This window comes from Mobula hypostoma, unplaced genomic scaffold, assembly GCF_963921235.1.
Source record: "Mobula hypostoma unplaced genomic scaffold, sMobHyp1.1 scaffold_36, whole genome shotgun sequence".
Classification (NCBI taxonomy): domain Eukaryota; kingdom Metazoa; phylum Chordata; class Chondrichthyes; order Myliobatiformes; family Myliobatidae; genus Mobula; species Mobula hypostoma.
The window spans coordinates 6,044,126-6,067,304 of NW_026948187.1; the positions used below are offsets into that span (position 1 = coordinate 6,044,126).

The 23,179-nt window shown below is 47.7% G+C and overlaps 1 protein-coding gene across 1 annotated transcript; it reads left to right on the forward strand.

Annotated features, from left to right (window-relative positions):
- Window positions 1-1,418: 1,418 nt before the first annotated feature.
- Window positions 1,419-19,417, forward strand: LOC134341597 (B-cell differentiation antigen CD72-like). Its single transcript, XM_063039458.1, has 5 exons — window positions 1,419-1,461; window positions 10,993-11,106; window positions 14,947-15,381; window positions 17,014-17,156; window positions 19,222-19,417. The coding sequence occupies exons 2-5, from the start codon at window positions 10,998-11,000 to the stop codon at window positions 19,339-19,341; spliced, it is 807 nt and encodes a 268-aa protein (XP_062895528.1). The 5' UTR covers window positions 1,419-1,461; window positions 10,993-10,997; the 3' UTR covers window positions 19,342-19,417.
- Window positions 19,418-23,179: the final 3,762 nt, after the last annotated feature.

The following is a 23,179-nucleotide window of genomic DNA, read 5'->3' on the forward strand; positions in this document are numbered from 1 at the left end:
ATCGACCACATGTCCACAGTACATTTTGCTAAAAAAAACTTCATCCCAATACACATCCACAAGTTCTAGCTTATCGTCTCATAAATTGCCCTTCCCCATTTTTTTCTTGTCCTATATGATTGTATTCTTTTCCATGATAATGCTAAAGGTCAGGGAGCGGTATTCACTGTCCTCCAGATAACTCACACACTGAGAAATCTGTGACCTGATCCGGTCCGTTCCCTAATACTAGATCTAGTATGGTGCTCTGCCTAGTCGGCCTGTCGACATACTGTACAGGAATCTGTCTTGGACACACTTAACAAATTCTGTCCCGTCCAAACCATTGGAACTAACCAGGTACCAATCAATATTAGGAAAGTTAAAGTCACCCAAAATACCAACCCTGTTATTTTGAACCTTTCCAAAATCTGCCTGCCAATCTGCTCCTCGGTATCTCTGCTACTACCGGAGGCCAAAAGAATACTCCAAACAGAGCAACTGCTCCCTTCCTGTTCCTGACTTCTACCCCTACTGACTCAAAAGAGGATCCTGCTACATTACCCAGCCTCTCTGTAGCTGTAATAGTATCCCTGACCAGTAATGCCACCCCTCCTCCCCTTTTTACCGCCCTCCCCCATCCTTTTTCAAGGACTTTAATCTAGGAATATTGAGAATCCATTCCTGCCCTGGTGCCAGCCAAGTCTCCATAATGGCTACTACATCATAATTCTATATACGTACCAAGCTCTGAGTTCACTGACACAGGCCCCGTCGTGACACGAACACGCCCCGCATCGTATTACCGACACAACGAGACGTTGCACCGTAGCAGAACCTCACCACTGAAAGATACCGACCCAGAGTCAGGCCTTTCACAGTAACACGGAAACACTCCTCCCCTGTATGCATAGTACCCTCTCTCTCCAAAACCCCTCCCAGAATCTGTCGAACTCTCCCTCTCCTGCACTACTCCCTGTCCCCGTCACGCACTCCCTCCACTACACCACTCCAGTCTCCGTCACGCCTCCCTTCCTTTCAAGCTACCATTCTCCGTGACCCATTGCCTCTCCTGCACATATTCCCTACCTTCCTTACCGCCCACCCCGTTGCCGTGAAACGCTCCATCCAGTAAAACCTTTCGAATCTCCGCCCCGCACCTCGCCCTCACTTCCTGTGTTCAGAGGCAATTGTGGGAGGTCTGAGGGAGAAATTACTTGTGGTGCTACACCTCCCCCTTCCACAGGATATCTATCGCCAGGCTTTGAACCTCTTCAAGCTCTGCATGCCCAGGCCGGTCTTGTGGTTCCACACTACTTGCATCAGAATATGCCAAAAAAAAAAAAAACTCCCTTTCCCTGGCCTCCTCTCTCCTCCCCTTCCTTCCTCTTCCAGCAGCACACCATCCGGTCACACACACACACCACCTCCGAGAGACACACATAATTCGAGATTACTGGAACGCCGAAGTGCTGGGTATTGGTGAGTGGGGAGACTGGAGGAGGGAGAGCGTTGCTCAGTTTTTCTGACTCCAGTGGAGTGTGCTGCGATGGTGCGGGTGGTACTTCACATGTCCGACTCCGGGAGTGTGATGGGATAATATTTAGTGAGTTTTACTGGTTGCCTGAACAAGGAAGTGTGTTTTGGGACGGTGAGAAGGGAGCTTCACTCTGTGCCTCACTCCGGGAGTGTGTGATAGGACGGTGTAGAGGGAGCTTCACTCTGTGCCTGACCCCGGGAGTGTGTGATAGGAAGGTGTAGAGGGAGCTTCACTCTGTGTCTGATCCTGAGAGTGTGTGATAGGAGAGTGTAGAGGGTGCTTCACTCTGTGTCTGACCCAGGGAGTGTGTGATGGGACGGTGTAGAGGGAGCTTCACTCTGTGCCTGACCCAGGGAGTGTGTGATAGGAGAGTGTAGAGGGTGCTTCACTCTGTGTCTGATCCTGAGAGTGTGTGATAGGAGAGTGTAGAGGGTGCTTCACTCTGTTTCTGACCCCGGGAGTGTGTGATGGGACGGTGTAGAGGGAGCTTCACTCTGTGCCTGTCCCAGGGAGTGTGTGATAGGACGGTGTAGAGGGTGCTTCACTCTGTGTCTGACCCCGGGAGAGTGTGATGGGACGGTTTAGAGGGAGCTTCACTCTGTGTCTGACCCCGGGAGTGTGTGATGGGACGGTGTGGAGGGAGTTTCACTGCGTGTCTGACCCCGGCAGTGTGTGACGGATCGTTGCGTAGATTCCAGGAGAGTCTGATGGGATACTCTGGAGGGAGCCTCGCTCTGTCTCTGACTCATAGTCCTGGGTCAGAGGATTTCAGCCTTTAAACAGACTGTAATGAGAGATAGGGAGCAAGAAAATGGTAACTCACACGTTCTGCCCCAAAGGCTGCAATACGAACACCCTTTCTGTGGCCTCCCCTTCCTTCCTCTTTTCTCAGCACAGCATTCCTTCGCTATGTTTCTTAACTGGGTGAGCGAGCAACAGGAGGTCCTGGTCCACATAGGTAACAATGACACCGGTATGAATGGAAAGGTGGTTATACAAAGTGAGATCAGGGATTCACCAATGAAATGGAAGGACAGGACCATTAACCGTCCCCGGGATTTGGGGAGAGTTGTTGAACTCTAGTTGCAGGGAAATGGGATTCAGACATAGGAAGACCATACAGTTTAACACGTGGCTCGAGTGTGTGTGCAGGTGGGAGGCTTCAGAATTTGGGATCATTGTGTTTTTTTTTTTCCCAAGGACGGTGGGATCTGTACAGAGCAGATGGAAGACGGTTAACAACTGTAATGGAGGGGAACTGATCTCCTCGCGGGAAGGTTTGCCTGTACTGTGCATGAGGGATTTTGGGAGAGCTGTTGGACTCGAGTTGCAGGGGGATGGGATTCAGAGTTTCAGAGCAGACAGCGGTGTCGGTGTGGAGACAGATGTTGTAAATAATTCAGACAAAGGCTGGAATCAATCTGTGGAGCATGTTGTGACTGGTGTTCTGATCTGCGTATACTTCAATGCTGCCAGTTTTAAGTAAAGGCGGATGAGCTCAGGGCATGAATCAACACATTGAATTATAATACTGTTGCCATTATTGAGACTTGGTTGCAGGCGGAGCAAGCCGGACAGCACATGATTTCGGGTTTCCCTATTTTTAGTCGTCAAAAAGAGGAAGGAATTAATGGAGGAGGGGTGACATTACTAGGCTGAGAAAACGTCACACGAGTGCACAGTCAGAACAGGCAAGACAACTCGTCTAAGTGAGGCGTTGTGGGTGGAAATGAGGAATAAGAAATGTATGACCATTTGGACCAGCCATCAGTCTGCTGTGTTCGGAGAAACAAAGCTGTAGAGAGATCGCAGACTGTTGAAGGAAACATAAGATTATGATAGCAGGTGAGTTTAGCTTTTCACGTATTGACTGAGGGCCGTATATTTCAAATGGACAAGTGGGAGATAGTTTGTCACAAACATTCAGGGAAGTTTCTTTAATCAGTACGTAGAAGGCCCAACGACGAAAAAAAAAAAAAAAAAATCAATACATGTTCTCCTGCTACGGAATCAGACAAAGGAGGTGGAAAATTTGTATCTCGTGATCATAAAGCCATTAGTGTTAAGGTAATTATGGGAAAAAAAACGGGACTGGCCATCGGGTTTAGATTCTAAATTGGAGCAAGGTCAATTCTACCTTGGATCAGAAAGAACCTGGAAAGTGTAGATTTGGACAAGTTGTGTTCTGACAAAGATATACTTGGTAACTTAGAGCCCAAGTTCTGTTTAAAGTCAGTGTTACAGGGAAGAGCCGACACTGTGAATTGTAGGAAGTGTTGAAGGAGAGAGGGGCTTTGAGGTACAAGGCTGGGGTACCCACACTGTGAATGGGAAGTGTGGGGGGGGGGGGGAAGCGGCCCAATGTGACATTGTATGTACCCTTACCGTGACACTGGTCCACACACTCACCGTGACAGCGACACGTTGTTCATCGTGACAGCGATACACTGTTACGCCCTGCATCGTAACATTGACACACACCTCCCCGTCTCCATTATCGCCTACCCTTCACAAGCACCTCTGATCTCCGTGAGACACCATCTACCATGCACAACAGCCCTTCCGTGGAATCCTCTAACTCCACTACGCTCCTCCCCGTCCGGGTGACCAACTCTATCCCCTAGAGATCTCCACATCTCAGAGTTTACACTTTCCTCCTCGGGTTACGCATAGCCGTACATTTTTCTGAGCTCCATGTTCCTATCCAGGTATCTCTTAAAAGACCCTACCTTATCCGCCTCCACCACCGCCGCCGGCATCCCATTCCACGCACTCAACAATCTCTGTGTCAAAAACGTACCCCCCGACATCTCCACAGCACCCGCAACCTTTGTGTCTTCAGCAAATTTACTTAACCCATCCCTCCACTTCCTCATCCAGGTCATTTATAAAAATCACGTAGAGAAGGGGACCCAGAGCAGATCCCGGAGGCACACCACTGGTCACCGACCTCCATGCAGAATATGACCCGTCTACAATCTCTCTTTGCGTTCTTTGACCAAGCCAATTCTGAATCCACAAAGCAATGTCCCCTTGGATCCCATGCCTCATTACTGTCCCAATTAGCCTTGCATGGGCTACCTAACCAAATGCCTTGCTGAAATCCTTATACACTACATCTATTGCTCTTCCTTCATCAATGTGTTTAATCACATCCTCAGAAAATTCAATCGTGCTCGTAAGGCACGACCTGCCCCTGACAATGCCATGCTGACTATTCCTAACATATTTCGCCTCTCCAAATGTTCATAAATCCTGCCTTTCGGGATCTTTTCCAACAACGTACCAACCACTGGAGTGAGACTTAATGGTCTATAATTTCCTGGGCTGTCTCTACTCCCTTCCTTGAATAACAGAACAACATCCGCAACCCTCCGATCCTCCGGATCTTCTCCAGTCCCCATTGATGATGCAATGATCATTGCCAGAGGCTTAGCAGTTTCTTCCCTCGCCTCCCAGAGTAGCCTGTGGTGCATCTTCGTCAGAAAATAGAAGTGAAATATAAGATTGTGATAACGGGCAGTTTTAGCTGTCCGCATATTGACTGTAAGTCGCATACTGCAAAAGGACCATATAACCGTATAAGAATATAACGATTACAGCAAGGAAACAGGCCATCTCGGCCCTTCTAATCCGTGCCGAACTCTTACTCTCACCTTGTCCCACCGACCTGCAAACAGCCCATAACCCTCCATTCCTTTCCTGTCCATATATCTATCCAATTTAACTTTAAATGACAACATCGAACCTGCCTCGACCACTTCTGCTGGAAGCTCGTTCCACACAGCCACCACTCTGAGTAAAGATGTTCCCCCTCGTGTTACCCCTAAACTTTTGCCCTTTAACTCTCAACTCATGTCCTCTTGTTTGAATCTCCCCCACTCTCAATGGAAAAGAAAAAGCTATCCAAGTCAACTCTATCTGTTCCCCCCCCCATATTTTAAATACCTCTATCAAGTGACCCCTCAGGCTTCCACGCTCCAAAGGATAAAGACCCAACTTGATCAACCTTTCTCTGTAACTTAGGAGATGAAACCCAGATAACATTCCAGTAAATCTTTTCTGTACTTTCTGAATTGTGTTGACATCTTTGCTATAATCCTATAACCGTATACAAACTTGGCCTTAGCAATGCCTTATACAATTTCATCATAACGTCCCAACTCCTATACCCAATGCTATGATGTATAAAGGCCAGCTAACCAAAAGCTTTCTTCACCACCTTATCCACATGAGATTCCACCTTCAGGGAACTATGCACCATTATTCCTAGATCCCTCTGTTCTGCTGCATTTTTCAATGCCCTACCATTTACCATGTATGTCCTATTTTGATTAGTCCTACCAAAATGTAGCACCTCACATTCATCAGCATTAAACTCCATCTGCCATCTTTCAGCCCACTCTTCTCACTGGCCTAAATGTCTCTGCAAGCTTTGAAAACCTACTCTAATATCCACAACTCCACCTGTCTTAGTATCATCTGCATACTGACTCATCCAATTTACCAGCCCATCATCCAGATCATTAATGTATATGACAAACTACACTGCACCCAGTACAGATCCCTGAGACACACCACTGGTCACCGGCCTCCAAACTGACAAACTGTTATTCACCACGAATCTCTGGCGTTTTCCATACAGCCACTGCTGAATCAATTCCACTACTTCAATATTAATACCTAACGATTGAACCTTCCGATCTCACCTTCCGTGTGGAAATTTGTCAAAGGCCTTACTGAAGTCCATATGGACAACTTCCACCGCTTTACCCTCGTCACCTTTGCTCGTAATCTCTTCAAAAAAACAATAAGCTTTATCAATCATGCCCTTTCACGCACAAATCCATGTAACTGTTCCTAATCAGACCCTGTCTATCCAGATAATTATATATACCATCTCAAAGAATACTTTCCATCAATTTACCCACCACTGACATCAAACTCACAGGCCGATAATGTTTAGGGTTACTTAGGAACCCTTATAAAACAGTGGAACAACATAAGCAATACGCCAATCCTCCGGCACCATCCCCGTTTCTAATGACCAGTGAAATATTTCTGTCAGAGTTCCTGCTATTTCCAAACTAAATTCTCTCAAGGTCCTAGGTAATATCCTGTCAGGACCTGGAGACTTATCCACTTTTATATTCATTAAAAGCGCCAGTACTTCCTCTTATTTAATCATCATAGTTTCCATTACGACCCGACTTATTTCCCTTAACTTACACAATTCAATACCCTTCTCCTTAGTGAATACCGAAGAAAATAAATTGTTCAAAATCTCCCCAATCTCTTTTCGCTCCGCACATAGCCGTCCACTCCGATTCTCTAAAGGATCAATTTTATCCCTCACTATCGTTTTTGCTATTAGTATAACTGTAGAAACTCTTTGGATTTATTTTCCCCTTAGTTGCCAAAGCCACCTCATATCTTATTTTAGCTTTTCTGATTTATTTCTCAAGATTATTTTTTTACATTATTTATATTCCTCGAGCACCTCATTTACTCCAAGCTGTCTATTTTTATTGTAGATCTCTCTCTTTTTTTCCGAAACAAGTTTCCAATATCTCTTGATAACCATGGCTCTCTCAAACTTTTAATATTTCCTTTCAACCTACCAGGAACATAAAAATTCTGTACCCTCAAAAATTCACCTTTAGATTACCTCCAATTCTCCATTACATCCTTCTCATGAAACATATTGTGGATGTGGACCAGTGGGATGGAGCATGTCAATAGAAAATAGACACTAGACAATGGTTGCAGGCTATTCGGCTCTTCAAACCAGCACCGCTATTCACTGCGATCATGGCTGAACATCCACAATTAATATCTATTTCATGTCTTATACCCATAACCTTTGAGTCCGCTCTCTTTAAGAGCTTTATCCATCTCTTTCTTGAAAGTATCAAGAGACTTGGCCTCCACTACTTTCTGGGGCAAAGCATTCCATATATCGACCACTTTCTGTGTGAAAAAAGTTTTTCCTCAACTCCGTTCTAAATGGCCTACCGCTTATTCTTAAACTGTGGCCTCTGGTTCTGGACTCACCCATCAGCGGGAACATGCTTCCTGCCTCCACCGTGTCCAAACCCTTAATAATCTTATACGTTTCAATCTGATCCCCTCTCATCCTTCTAAATTCCAGTGTATACAAGCGCAGTCGCTCCAATCGTTCAACATATGACAGTCCCGCCATCCCGGGAATTAACCCAGTGAACCTACGCTGCACTCCCTCAATAGGAAGAATGTCGTTCTTCAAATTCGGAGACCAAAACTGCACACAGTACTCCGGATGTGGTCTCACCAGGGCCCTGTACAGCTGCAGAAGGACCTCTTTGCTCTTATACTCAATTCCCCTTGTTATGAAGGCCAGCATGCCATTAGCTTTCTTCACTGCCTGCTGTACCTGCATGCTTGCTTTCAATGACTGATGCGCAAGAATACCTATATCTCGTTGTACTTCCCCTTTTCCAAACGTGACTGCATTTAGGAAATAATCTGCCTACCTGTTCTTACGACCAAAGTGGATAACCTCAGCTTTTATCCACATTAAACTGCATCTGCCATGCATCCGCCCACACATCCAGCCTGTCCAATTCACCCTGAATTCTCATAACATTATCCACACATTTCACACTGCCAGTCCGTTTTGTGTCATCTGCAAATTTGCTAATGTTACTTTAAATCCCCTCATCTAATCAATTAATATATATTGTAAACAGCAGCGGTCCTAGCATTGAACCCTGCGGTACCCGACTGGTCACCGCCTGCCATTCCGAAAGGGACCCGTTAATCGCTACTCTTTGTTTCCTGTAAGCCAGCCAATTTTCAATCCATGTGAATACTCTACCCCCAATACCATGTAACCTAATTTTGCCCACTAATCTCCTATGTGGGACTTTATCAAAGGCTTTCTGAAAGTCCAGGTACACTACATCTACTGGCTCTCCCTGGTACATTTTCATAGTTGCATCCTCAAAAATCTCCAGAAGATTAGTCAAGCACGATTTCCCCTTTGTAAATCCATGCTGACTCCGAACTATCCTGTTACTCCTATCTACATGTGTCGTAATTTCATCTTTTATAATTGACTCCAGCAGTATTCCCACCACTGACGTCAGGCTAACCGTCTATAATTCCCTGTTTCCTCTCTCCCTACTTTCTTGAAAAGTGGGACAATATTAGCCACCCTCCAATCCACAGGACCTAATCCTGAATCTATAGAACATTGCAAAATGATTACCAACGCGTCCGTGATTTCTAAAGCCACCTCCTTACGTACCCTGGGATACAGACGATCAGGTCCCGGGGACTTATCAGCCTTCGGACCCAACAGTTTCTCCAACACCATTTCCTGCCTAATATAAATTTCATTCAGTTCATCCATTACCCTATCACCTTTGCCCACCATTTGTCATAAATGATCAGCGAAGATTCCTGAATCAGCTCGCAGAGGTCCCGAACACAGAGGGAGAGAGCAATAATTGACCTCCTACTGCGGAACGAAACAAGGCAGATGTTAAAGGTTTGTGCAGGGGTTTAGGTTCTAAACTGGCGCAAGGACAAAATTGTTTGGATCAGAAAGGATCTGGTACGTGTGGATTTCGACAAGGTGTCTTCTGGCAATAGTGTCTTTGGTAATTTGAATCCCAAGCGCTTTTAAATTTAGTGTAAAAGGGAATGGACTATACTGTGAATGGTCGGAAATGTTGAAGGAGAGAGGGACTTTGGTATACAAGCGGGGGCGTGGGTTATAAACACTGCTAATGGAACAGGGCGCCACCGCATTCAACGGGGCACAGAAACCACCGACACACTGCTCGCCGTGACACCGACACGTTCTTCATCGTGACACTGATACACCGACACGTCCTGCATCGCAACACTAAACACACGCCTCCCCCTCTCCATTATCCCCTTCCCCTCAAAAAACACCACCGAAATCCGTGACACACGTCCTCCTCTGCACACTTCCCTGTTTCCGTCACGCCCTGACTCCGCTACGCTCCTCCCCGTGTCCGTGACCAACTCCATCCCCTAGAGACCTCCACATCTTAGAGCTCACAACTGCCCCCTCCACAAGTTATTAACCTCTCGGTTCTGAGTGTTACCACAACTCTGAATGCCGCTCGTTTGGACAGAAAACACTTGCACCAAAGGCTGCAATCTCAACACCCTTTCTCTGGCCTCCTCCATCCTACGCTTCCATCGGGTTCCACACGTTCACAATCCCCGGGAGACACGCACAATTCCGGACGACTGAATGCCGATGTGCTTGGGATTAATGAGCGGGGAGTGTCGGGGAGGAAGGGAGTTTCACCCTTTTTCTTACACCGGTTGAGTGTGAGGCGATAGTCTGGCCTTTAATCAGACTCCAGTCAGAGACAGGCAACCAGTAAATGGGAACTCACACTTTCTGGGAGTGTGCATTATAAACAGTACTTTGCGGAAATTTCGACATTTGAGCAGCAGACAATCATGGGACAGGTTTCTGTAGCAAGTGCAAACTAATTTCAGGCAGCGCAAGTGGAGCGGCCATTGTTGGAGAGGACATAGGAGGACCATACATTTTAGCTGGTGGCTGATGGGCCAGTTTACAGACAAACTGGAGGAGAACTAATATCCGAGCGAGGTGACTTGCCAGTACTGTGCATGTGGGAATTTGGTGAGAGTTGGTTAAACTCGAGCTGCTGGGAGATAGGACGCAGAGTTGCCGAACGGATAGCGGAGTCTATGTGGAGACAGATATTGTAAAGACTGCAGAAATAGGCGGCAATCACACACGGCCGAGCAAGAAGCGGACATGTCCTGTGGTGCATATCTTTCAATGTTGGAAGTTTTAAATAAAGGCATGTGAGCTCAGGGCACGAATGAACACTTCGCAGTTTGATCTGGTCGCCATTATTGAAACTTGCTGGCAGGAGGAGCAGGCCGGTCAGCACGATATTTCGCGGTTCCCTGTTTTCAGATGTCAGAAATCGGAAGGCATTAACGGAAGAGGGGTGACATTACGAGAGACAGAGATGGATCAGGGAACCGGTGCATTTCTTCCCCAGAGAGAAATGTACAATACCACGGAGTGGAAGGTGAGAGGGGATATCTTTATGGGAGATATGAGAGGCAAGGATTTGTTTACACAGAGACCGTGGCTGACTGGAAAGTGCTGTCAGAGTTGGTGGTGAAGGCGATGCGATGGAGGCGTTTAAAACGGCTCCTTGACGGACACATGGAATTGCAGGGATTGGAGGAGTTGGACATTGTATAGTTAAAAACGATTTAGGTTTAAATTATTATTGGTCTAGCAAATAATCTGGGCCGAAGGTTCTGTAATGTTCTGTGATTTACGCTCACTGCTCTGCATGAGCGAAAGAGAGTGGTTTTCACTCAGAGGGTCGGAAGAGCAGGGGTGGGGTAGATCAGGGAATGTGACGATGGATTAACAAAGGCAAGGAACGATTTTTCCACAGGAAACATGGGCAGTGAACGACCCACAAGGAGACACAGAACAGATTCAAGCATATGGCTAATCTGCTTTTTAAAAGCGACCCTCGTTCTCACGGGTCTCTGCTGGAGGATTCATGGTGAGTTGAACACCGGTCGAGAACGACCAAACAACAGAGAATATAAAATGGCTACTGTGGCAGCGACATATTCCCCACATTTCCCAGAAACACCCTTTACCGTAATATCAACACACCCGTCACTGTGTTACTGTCGGGTCTCTCAGCATGACCACGACACGTGACACCGACACGACGCCCACCAACACATCCCTCAGCGTGATACCGTTATATCACTCAACCTGATGTCAACACACAACATAATGTAGTAACGATTCACGGTAACACTGACACGACCCTCGGCGTGGCACCGACACGTCACGCACTGTGATGTGGACACATCCCTCACTGTGACACAGACACGTTCGTCACTTTGAAACGGTCTCATCTCTTATCATGACAGTAACAGCCGCTCCACCGAAACACCGACATAACAGTCACCGTCACAAAGACAAATCCCTCTACGTGACACCGACAAGCCCGTCAGAGTGTCACCCACTAATTCTGACTGTGAGAACAACATTAAACATACTGTGACACCGACACATCCACCGTGACCATAGAACCATAGAAACTACAGCACAGAAACAGGCCTTTTGGCCCTTCTTGGCTGTGCCGAACCATTTTCTGCCTAGTCCCACTGACCTGCACACGGACCATATCCCTCCATACACCTCCCATCCATGTATCTGTCCAATTTATTCTTGAATGTTAAAAAATAACCCGCATTTACCACCTCGTCTGGCAGCTCATTCCATACTCCCACCGCTCTCTGTGTAAAGAAGCCCCACCTAATGTTCCCTTTAAACTCCCCCCCCCCACCCTTAACCCATGTCCTCTGTTTTTTTTCTCCCCTTGCCTCAGTGGAAAAAGCCTGCTTGCATTCACTCTATCAATACCCATCATTATTTTATATACCTCTATTAAATCTCCCCTCATTCTTCTACGCTCCAGGGAATAAAGACCTAACCTATTCAACCTTTCTCTGTAACTGAGTTTCTCAAGTCCCGGCAACATCCTTGTAAACCCTCTCTGCACTCTTTCAACCTTATTTATATCCTTCCTGTAATTTGGTGACCAAACTGAACACAAGACTCCAGATTCGGCCTCACCAATGCCTTATACAACCTCATCATAACATTCCAGCTCTTATACTCAATACTTCGATTAATAAAGACCAATGTACCAAAAGCTCTCTTTACGACCCTATCTACCTGTGACGACACTTTGAGGGAATTTTTTATCTGTATTCCCAGATCCCTCTGTTCCACTGCACTCCTCAGTGCCTTACCATTAACCCTGTATGTTCTCCGTTGGTTTGTCCTTCCAACGTGCAATACTTCACACTTGTCTGTATTAAACTCCACCTGCCATTTTTCAGCCCATTTTTCCAGCTGGTCCAAGTCCCTCTGCAGGCTCTGAAAACCTTCCTCACTGTCTACTACATCTCCAATCTTAGTATCATCAGCAAACTTGCTGATCCAATTTACCACATTATCATCCAGATCATTGATATAGATGACAAATAACAACGTATCCCGCACTGCTCCCTGTGGCACACCACTAGTCACAGGCCTCCACTCAGAGAAGCAATTCTCTACCACCACTCTCTGGCTTCTTCCATCGAGCTAATGTCTAATCCAATTTACCACCTCTCTATGTATACCTAAGGACTGAATTTTCCTAATTAATCTCCCATGCGGGACCTTGTCAAAGGCCTTACTGAAGTCCATGTAGACAATATCCACTGCCTTCTCTTCATCCACTTTCCTGGTAACCTCCTCGAAAAACTCCAATAGATTGGTCAAACATGACCTACCACGCACAAAACCATGTTGACTCTCCCTAATAAGTCCCTGTCTATCCAAATGCTTGTAGATTCTGCCTTTTAGTACTCCCTCCAATAACTTACCTACTACTGATGTTAAACTCACCGGCCGATAATTTCCCGGATTACTTTTCGATCCTATTTTAAACATCAAATGGTCCTTTCACTTGACACAGACACGCCACTCACAGCGACGTCGACATGTTTTCCACTGCAACATCAAACCACTGGACACTATGACACCGACGAGTCTCTCACTGCAACACGTCAAATCTCGCACTGTGATCCCGACATATCTCTCACCGTGACATAGAGATACATCGCGATGTGACTTGGTACAACTCTCACATGGATCAAAAAACACCCACAACAGTGACAGCTACGCGTCTCTCACTGAAACTCCGACTCGGTGTGACAGGGAATAAACTATCACTGCAACACTGACGCAGCCCCCATCATGACAACAACAGAAAACTAGCTGATACCCTGTTAAGCCTCTCAGCCTTTCTCAGACACGTACCGGACGGTGGCGCCGACGCCCCTCACTGTGCCACCAGCACAGCGCTCACTGTGACACTGACGCACCACCCTCCGTGACCCGCTCAGTAGCGTGTCGCTGACACACTGTAAACGCCAAACAACCTACACCATCTCAGATCACCTCCGACCCAAACGACAAACTCCTTAGGGATGACTATCAGGAGATGAACAGGACCCAACCCCAATGTCGACCACAAGTCCATGAGTAAACTTCAACCTTCTAATCCAAGATATCTGAGATTTCCCAGCCGAATCTCTCCCAGAGAACCTGTATCAAGTCGGCTCCGAAACACACCTCACAGTGACACCGACACACCCTTCACCGTGACACTGAGACACACTCACTGTGACACCTACACACCCTTCACCGTGACACTGAGACACACTCACTGTGACACCGACACACCCTTCACCGTGACACTGAGACACACTCACTGTGACACCTACAGGCTCTTCAACGTGACCATCGATCTGCGCACCAATCAAGAAGCTATCAATCTCTGCCTTCAATACATCCAACAACGTGGCCTCCAAGGCTGCCTATGGTAACAAATTCCACAAATTCACCACCATCCAGATAAAGAAATTTCTCCACAACACTGCTTTGAAATGGCGCCCCTCTGTCCTGAGGCTCTGCTGTTTTAATTTATACTCCCCCACCAGGGGAAACATCTTTTCCACATCGACCCTGTCCAGGCCTTTCAACATTCGAAAGGTTTTAATGAGATGCCCCGTCATTCTTCTAATTCCCACAGAGTTCAGACCCAGATCTATCAAACCATCCTCGTATGATAAACCAACCATTCGCTGAATCACCCGTGTGAACCCCCTGTGTACTGTCTCCAACGCCTGCACATCTTTTCTAAGATATGGGGCCCGCAACTGTTCACAATACTCCAGGTGAGGCCTCACCTGTGCCTTATAAAGCTTCACAATCACATCCCTACCCTCGTATTCCACACCTCTAGAAATGAATACTAACTTTGAATTTGCCTTTCTCACCACCGACTCGACCTTCAGTTATCCTTCAGGGTGTTCTGCACAAGGACTCCCAAGTCCCTCTGCATCTCAGATTCCTGGGTTTTCTCCACATTTAGAAAATAGTCCCCACATTTATTTCTACTGCCAAAGTGCATGACCATGCATTTTCCAACATTGTATTTCATTTCCTAATTTCTTGCCCATTCTCCAGATCTGTTAAGTCCTTCTGCATCCTACCTGTGTCCTCAACACGAACTGCCCTTCCACCAATCTTCATACCTGCAAACTTGGCAACAACCATCTATTCCATCATCTAAATCATTGATACACAGCATGAAAAGAAGTGGTTTCAACACCGACCCCTGCGGAACAGAACTAGTCACTGGCAGCCGACAGAAAAGGATCCTTTTATTCCCAGTCACAACCCTTAACGTGGTACCGACACACCGCTCACTGTAGCACTGACACACGATTCACCGTGACAATGACATCCCCTTCACCTCCTCTCTCAGTGTTACAGATCCGTCAGTCTCTGATCGCCTCCGATCAAAAGTACCAGAGACTTCTGGAAGAATATCAGGAGATGAACAGGACCCAGCGCCAACGCCGACTGCAAAACGACGAGCTGAACTCAACCCTTGAATACAGGACATCCGAGAATTCACGCCTGGATCTCTCCCTGAGGACCTGTCTCAAGAATGTTTCGGCCCTCGACAACAACGTCTCCGTCCTCGAAAGCAAGTTACTTGTTCTCGAGAGCAACCACTCCACCCTTGAAAACAAGGTGTTAGTCCTGGAAAGCAACCTCTCCGTCCTGAGCAGCAATCTCTCTGATCAGCGCCAAATGCAAACCGATCTCCTTGACAACTTCAGACACCTCGAAATGAAGTACGGAACTCTCAACGAAACCAAGGCTGAAATCTGCCAACTGCTGTCCAGCAGAAAGGGTGAGATAACATCCCCACTTCCCGCGCTCCTAATCACAAGACAGAGATGGGAGGGGAGGCTGTAGTCTGGGGCTGATATAGGGACTGTACGATGAGACGTGTGGCGAGACCGACACCCAGTGTCTGAACCCGGCAAGTGCGTGAAGGGACGGTGTGGCGTGAGCGACACCTAGTGTCTGATCCCGTCAAGTGCGTGAAGGGACAGTGTAGCGGGAGCGACACCTAGTGGCTGATCCCGGCAAGTGCGTGAAGGGACGGTGTCGCGGGAGCGGAACATTGTGTCTGATCCCGGCAAGTGCGTGAATGGACGGTGTGGCGGGAGCGACACCTTGTGTCTGAACCCGGCAAGTGCGTGAAGGGACGGTGTAGCGGGAGCGACACCTAGTGTCTGATCCCGGCAAGTGCGTCAAGGGACGGTGTAGCGGGAGCGACACCTAGTGTCTGATCCCGGCAAGTGCGTGAATGGACGGTGTAGCGGGAGCGGCACCTAGTGTCTGATGCCGGCAACTGCGTGAAGGGACGGTGTAGCGGGAGCGACACCTAGTGTCTGATGCCGGCAAGTGCGTGAAGGGACGGTGTAGCGGGAGCGACACCTAGTGTCTGATGCCGGCAACAGCGTGAAGGGACGGTGTGGAGGGAGCTCACTCTGTGTCTGACCCCGGAAGTGTGTGATGGGACGGTGTGGAGGGAGATTCACTCTGTGTGTCTGACCCCGGGAATGAGTGATGGGACGGTGTGGAGGGAGATTCACTCTTTGTCTGACCCCGGGAGTGTGTGATGGGACGGTGTGGAGGGAGATTCACTCTGTGTCTGACCCCGGGAGTGTGTGATGGGACGGTGTGGAGGGAGATTCACTCTGTGTGTCTGACCCCGGGAATGAGTGATGGGACGGTGTGGAGGGAGATTCACTCTGTGTCTGACCCCGGGAGTGTGTGATGGGACGGTGTGGAGGGAGATTCACTCTGTGTCTGACCCCGGGAGTGTGTGATGGGACGGTGTGGAGGGAGATTCACTCTGTGTCTGACCCCGGGAGTGTGTGATGGGACGGTGTGGAGGGAGATTCACTCTGTGTGTCTGACCCCGGGAGTGTGTGATGGGACGGTGTGGAGGGAGATTCACTCTGTGTCTGACCCCGGGAGTGTGTGATGGGACGGTGTGGAGGGAGATTCACTCTGTGTGTCTGACCCCATGAGTGTGTGATGGGACGGTGTGGAGGGAAATTCACTCTGTGACTGACCCCGGGAGTGTGCGATGGGACGGTGTGGAGGGAGATTCACTCTGTGCCTGGAGATTCACTCTGTGTCTGACACCGTGAGTGTGTGATGGGACGGTGTGGAGGGAGATTCACTCTGTGTCTGACCCCGGGAGTGTGTGATGGGACTGTGTGGAGGGAGATTCACTCTGTGTGTCTGACCCCGGGAGTGTGTGATGGGACGGTGTGGAGGGAAATTCACTCTGTGTCTGACCCCGGGAGTGTGTGATGGGACGGTGTGGAGGGAGAATCACTCTGTGTCTGACCGCGGGAATGTGTGATGGGCCTGTGCGGACAGAGCGAAATTCTGTGTCTGATTTTTAGTGGGTGTACTGGACGATATGGTGGGAGATTCACTGTTCCTTGTTCCTGAATTGCAGAGCCAGAGTGTTCCCAGGACTGGATCAGATATGAAGGCCGGTGTTATTTCATATCCACGTTTGAAAGATCTTACGATGTGGCAAAGCGGCATTGTTCAAACTCCTGTTCAAAGCTTTTTGAAATATATTCAACAGCGGAAGAGGTATGTCTGAAATTGACGGTATATCTACACCAGAGTAAAGCTCTCTCCACACCGTCCCATCACACACACCCGGTGTTAGAGACACAAAGAAGTCTCCTTCTCATCGCCGCATCACACACTCCCGGGGTCAGACACACTGTGAATCCCCTTCCATACCGTCCCATCACACACTCCCGGGGTCAGATACAGAGTGAATCTCCCTCCACACCATCCCATCACACGCTCCCGGGGTCAGACACAGGGTGAATCTCCCTCCACACCGTCCCATCGCACACTCCCGGGGTCAGACACAGAGTGAATCCCCTTCCATACCGTCCCATCACACACTCCCGGGGTCAGAAACAGAGTGAATCTCCCTCCATACCGTCCCATCACACACTCCCGGGGTCAGACACAGAGTGAATCCCCCTCCACACCGTCCCATCACACACTCCCGGGCTCAGACACAGAGTGAATCTCCCTCCACACCGTCCTATCACACACTCCCGGGGTCAGACACAGAGTGAATCTCCTTCCGCACCGTCCCATCACACACTCCCGGTGTCAGACACAGAGTGAATCTCCCTCCACACCGTCCCATCACACAACCACGCGGTTAGACACAGAGTGAATCTCCCTCCACACCGTCAAATCACACTCTTCCGGGGGCAGACACAGAGTGAAACCCTCCATACTGTCCGATCACACAACCACGCGGTTAGACACAGCGTGACGCTCCTTAACTTGTGTTCGTCCTCAGGCATTAATGAGAGGAATTTAAATTCACAGTATTTTGTTTACAATGCTCTCCACGATCAACAAGGATTACACGGAACATACTGGATTGGAAAATGCAATGACGGGTGAGTTTTTGGGTCATGGACGGCTTTGAACCGACAGTGGGTCAGTGGAATTAGTTTGGACTCTGATACAGGGCTGCAGGGAGCAGCCGGTCAGCGCGATTAGACTGTGGACCGTCAGATGCTCGTGGAGGAAGCGCAGGGCACGAGGAATAGGTTGATAACTTACACGGGTTGTGGGGACAGAGTGGGCAGTGGGTTTAATCTGGAGACTGACATGGACAGCAAGGAAGAGATTGGGCAGTCGGATTTGTCTGGAGACTGACACGTTCTGTGAGAAGCAAATGGGCAATGGGGTTAGTCTGGTGACTGACACGGATTGTGAGAAGAGAGTCGGAAGTGGGATTAGTATTATGGGATTTGACAGAGTTCTGTGGGGTGACAGTGGGGCAGTGGGTTGAATAGGGGGATAGACACGGGGTCCTGGGGTGACGGTGGGACAGTGGGAGCACTTTGGGGATTGGCACGGATCTAAGCAGTCCTCCCTGAAATTGATTACTCCTCTTTGATAGGGATGTGGACTCTAAGGCCGAGTACACGGTGACCTTTAGAAAGTACGAGTGCACGGAATGTAAATCCGGCAGGACTAACAGCTGCAATAATTATCACCACCGTTTCATCTGTGAGAAGCCAGCACCTTTGTGCCCGGATATTCCTGAAAAGATCCAGGATCTCTGTCAAAAGCCTGCGCTGTCGACTTGGACAAAGTAACAGCCCCCTCTTTGTCCCTCTACTCACTCCCGCACTCGCACTCACCCGTCCCTCTTGCCGGGCGCCACCACCCCAATGTCCTCTCTCTTTCTCTCGTACTCTGATTTGCCATGTTACCCTCTCTTAGCCCCCGTCCCTCCAATCTCTCTCTCCGTCTTCGCTCCTCATTCCTCCTTCCCTCACTCTCCCTCAAATCTTCCCCCATCTCTCTCCCTAGTTTCTCTACTCCCTCTCTACCCCTCTCTCGCCCAACCCTCTCCACCTATCTTACCCATTTCACTCTCCTCCTCTTTCGTCAACTATTCTCACCTCAATGCTTTGTTTTCTGGTTCTCCATACCGCAATCCTGTTCAAAAAGGCGCTGCTGTCTTTACCCCTCGTGGTTTTACACACCTCTGTTCTGTCACCTCGACACTCCAAGGCATAATATCCTGATTAACCCTCACTCCTGCTCATAACTCAGTCCCTCGTGTCTTGGTAGTATCCTCATAAGTTTCCCTCTGAACTCTTCCCAGCTCGGCGGCATCTTCCTACAGCAGGGCGACCAAATCCGAGCACCGAACTCCAAGTGCGGCCTCATCGACGTCTCGTACAACTGGGACGTGACCTCCCGACTCCCGTACTCCATGTCCTGACTGATGAAGGCCAGCGTGTCAAATATCCTGTCTATCCCTCTCGCATGTTTTCCAACAGAATCACGAACTAATTCATTATCTGTGACTTGTAAGCCCCGAGATTTGTTCTTTTGCCCCAAGGGTGCAGCGCAAGGATGTAAAATTAATGTAAATTATAAAAAAAACAATAAATACCGCAAAACAAATATCGAGCTGGTGTCCGACAACAGAAATTCGATGGTGCAAGAGAAAGAGGTGTTGCTGAATCGTTGGGGTACGAGGCTCCCAATGGTAGTAATGAGCAGGGAGCTTGTCCCGGGTGGTGATGGCCCTGAGTGATGGATGCCGCCGTCTCGAGGCATTGCATCTTGAATAGGCCCTTGACGGTGGGGATGGTGGTGCCCGTGATAAATCTAGAGCCCTCTGTACCCTCTGGCGACCCTGTGTGTTCTAAACTCCACTTCCGCTTCCAACGATCATCTGTAAACATTCGGTACTCTTCAATGAAAGGCCAATTCTTATCAAACACCTGACGTCGGAATCCCTTCTGTAACGAAGTATGGGAGGTGGTGAAGGAAAATACAGGGTTGGGTCTGGAATACATTCAGACACAAACTCGAAATAAACATGACGACAGCAACGAAATCCAAAGATAAAATCACAAACAGTATTACTACAAATAGAACTCTTACAGTTGAGCACCGAGTGCTCAGGACGAGTCCTTTGACGATACACATTGCATGCAGGAGTGTTACAGGCAATAATATCCAGTCTGAGTCCCATAGGGAAAGGGACAGCGAACCACACTCCAGGGAATGGACGTGCCCGAAATTTCGATGCCTGCCACTGGTTCGTCGAAACTATGACAACTTCTTCGTGTTTGCATGAATGCGTTGGGCCCACTGTAGACCCTCTGAGATGCTGACACCCAAAAACGTGAACTCTGACAGGGAGAAAGCAAAATCTGATGTAGCAGTGCTTCAGAGGAACAAAGGAAATTACAGTGGTACAGAAATGGCGTGCGTTTCTAGGGAAAATGAAGAAGGTGCAGGACACGTGTATTCCAAAAATGAAGAAATACTCAAATGGCAAAATAGTACAACCGCGGCTGACAAGGGAAGTCAAAGCCATTGTAAAAGCAAAAGAAACGGTATACAGCAAAACAAAACCCCAAAAAAAGTGGGAAGACAGGGGATTGGGAAGTTTTTAAAAACCTACAGATTGCAACTAAAAAAAAAACGGGAAAAATGAAATATGAAAGCAAGCAAGCAAACAATATCAAAGTGGATAGTAATAGTTTATTTTTCCAAGTATGTTAAAACTGAAAGGGGAATGAGAGTGGATATAGGACCGCTTGAAAATGAGGTCAGGGGAATAATAACGGGGGACAAGGAGATGGCTGATGACGAAATGAGTATTTTGCATCTGTCTTCACTGTGGAAGAGAAGGGCATTATTCCTGATGTTGTAGGGTCTGAAGGAACAGAAGTCTGCGCAGTTCCTACCACAAGGGAGAAGATGCTCAAAACGCTCAGAGACCTAAGTCACCCGGACCTGAGGCAAGCCGGGAAGAAATTACCTGCAATAGATGAAATGTGGACCGCTGAGACATTCAACTTTGGGGACTCCCCGACACCTGCATGTCGGAGAAGAGGTTGATCGAGAAGATGTTGGATGTGGAAGGTGTCTTATTTTACTGACGTGTTTGATGTGGGTTGTTCCAACAGCACTCGCCACACTGTTCCCACTCGAGTGGGAAAGTGTATGGTCATGCACTTTTGTGGAAGAAATAAACTGGCAGTCTATTATTTAGATGGCAAGGGATTTCAAAATGCCGAAATGCAAAGGGACTTGGGGGTGATTGTGCAAGATTAGTTTAAAGGTTAACTGTTCTGGGACCTCTACTTTTCGTGATTTTTATTAACGATCTGGATGTGCGGGTAGAAGGGTGGGTTGGCAAGTTTGCAGACGACACAAAGGTTGGTGGTGTTGTAGATAGTGTAGAGGATTGTCAAAGATTACAGAGAGACATTGATAGGATGCAGAAGTGGGCTGAGAAGTGGCAGATGGAGTTCAACCCGGAGAAGTGTGAGGTGGTACACTTTGGAAGGACAAACTCCAAGGCAGAGTACAAAGTAAATGGCAGGATACTTGGTAGTGTGGAGGAGCAGAGGGATCTCGGGGTACATGTCCACAGATCCCTGAAAGTTGCCTCACAGGTAGATAGGGTAGTTAAGGAAGCTTATGGAGTGTTAGCTTTCATAAGTCGAGGGATAGAGTTTAAGAGTCGCGATGTAATGATGCAGCTCTATAAAACTCTGGTTAGGCCACACTTGGAGTATTGTGTCCAGTTCTGGTCACCTCACTATAGGAAGGATGTGGAAGCTTTGGAAAGGGTACAGAGGAGATTTACAAGGATGCTGCCTGGTTTAGAGAGTATGCATTACGATCAGAGATTAAGGGAGCTAGGGCTTAACTTTTTGGAGAGAAGGAGGATGAGAGGAGACATGATAGAGGTGTGCAAGATAATAAGAGGAATAGATAGAGTGGATAGCCGGCGCCCCTTCCCCAGGGCACCACTGCTCAATACAAGAGGACATGGCTTTAAGGTTCAAGGGGGATATCAGAGGAAGGTTTTTTACTCAGAGAGTAGTTGGTGAGTGGAATGCACTGCCTGAGTCAGTGGTGGAGGCGGATACACCAGTGAAGTTTAAGAGACAACGAGACAGGTATCTGGAGGAATCTAAGGTGGGGGCGTATAAGGGAGGCAGGGTTTGAGAGTCTGCACAATATTGTGGGCCGAAGGGCCTGTACTGTGCTGTACTATTCTATATGCAGTCTATCTATATAACTTCCAGGTTGAGTCGATGGTGAAGAAGGCGAATGCAATGCTGGCATTCATTTCAGGACGTATAGAACATAAACATAAAGTTGTGGTGGTCGGGGATATTAGTTTTCCACATATTGATTGGGGCTCACATGCTTTTAGGGATCTAGATGGTTTAGAGTTTTTAAAGTGTGTTCAGGAAAGTTTTCTAAATTAATATGTAGAGGTACCAACCAGAATGGATGCACTATTGGATCTCCTGTTAGGAAACGAGGTAGGACAAGTGACAGAAGTGTGTTTAGGGGAGCACTTTGGTTCCAGTGATCATAGCACCGTTAGTTTCAACTTGATCATGGACAAGGATAGATCTGGTGCTAGGGTTGAGGTTCTGAACTGGAAGAAGTTCAAACTTGAAGAAATGAGAAAGGATCTAAAAAGCATGGCTTATGACAGGTTGTTCTCTGGCAAGGATGTGATCGGTAAGTGGGAAGCCTTCAAAGGAGAAATTTTGAGAGTGCAGAGCTTGTATGCTCCTGTCAGGATTAAAGGCAAAGTGAATAGGAATAAGGAACATTGGTTCTCAAGGGATATAGCAACTCTCACAAAGAAGAAGAGAGAGTTGTATGACACGTATAGGAAACAGACAGTAAATAAGGTGCTTGAGGAGTATAAAAATTGCAAGAAAATATATAAAATGTAATCAGGAGGGCTAAAAGAAGACAGTCAAAGTGAAGGATAATCCAAAGAGCTTTTACAGGTATATTAAGAGCAAAAGGTTTGTAAGGGATAAAAGTGGTCCTCTTGAAGATCAGAGTGGTCGGCTATGTGCGGAACCAAAGGGAATGAGGGAGATCTTAAAAGTTTTTTGCATCTGTATTTACTAAGGTAACTGGCATAAAGTCTATGGAGTTAAGGGAAACAAGGAGTGAGATCATGGAAACTGTACAGATTGAAAAGGAGGAGGTGCTTGCTATCTTGAGGCAAATTAAAGTGGATAAATCCACGGGACCTGCAGGGTTTTCCCTCAGTTCCT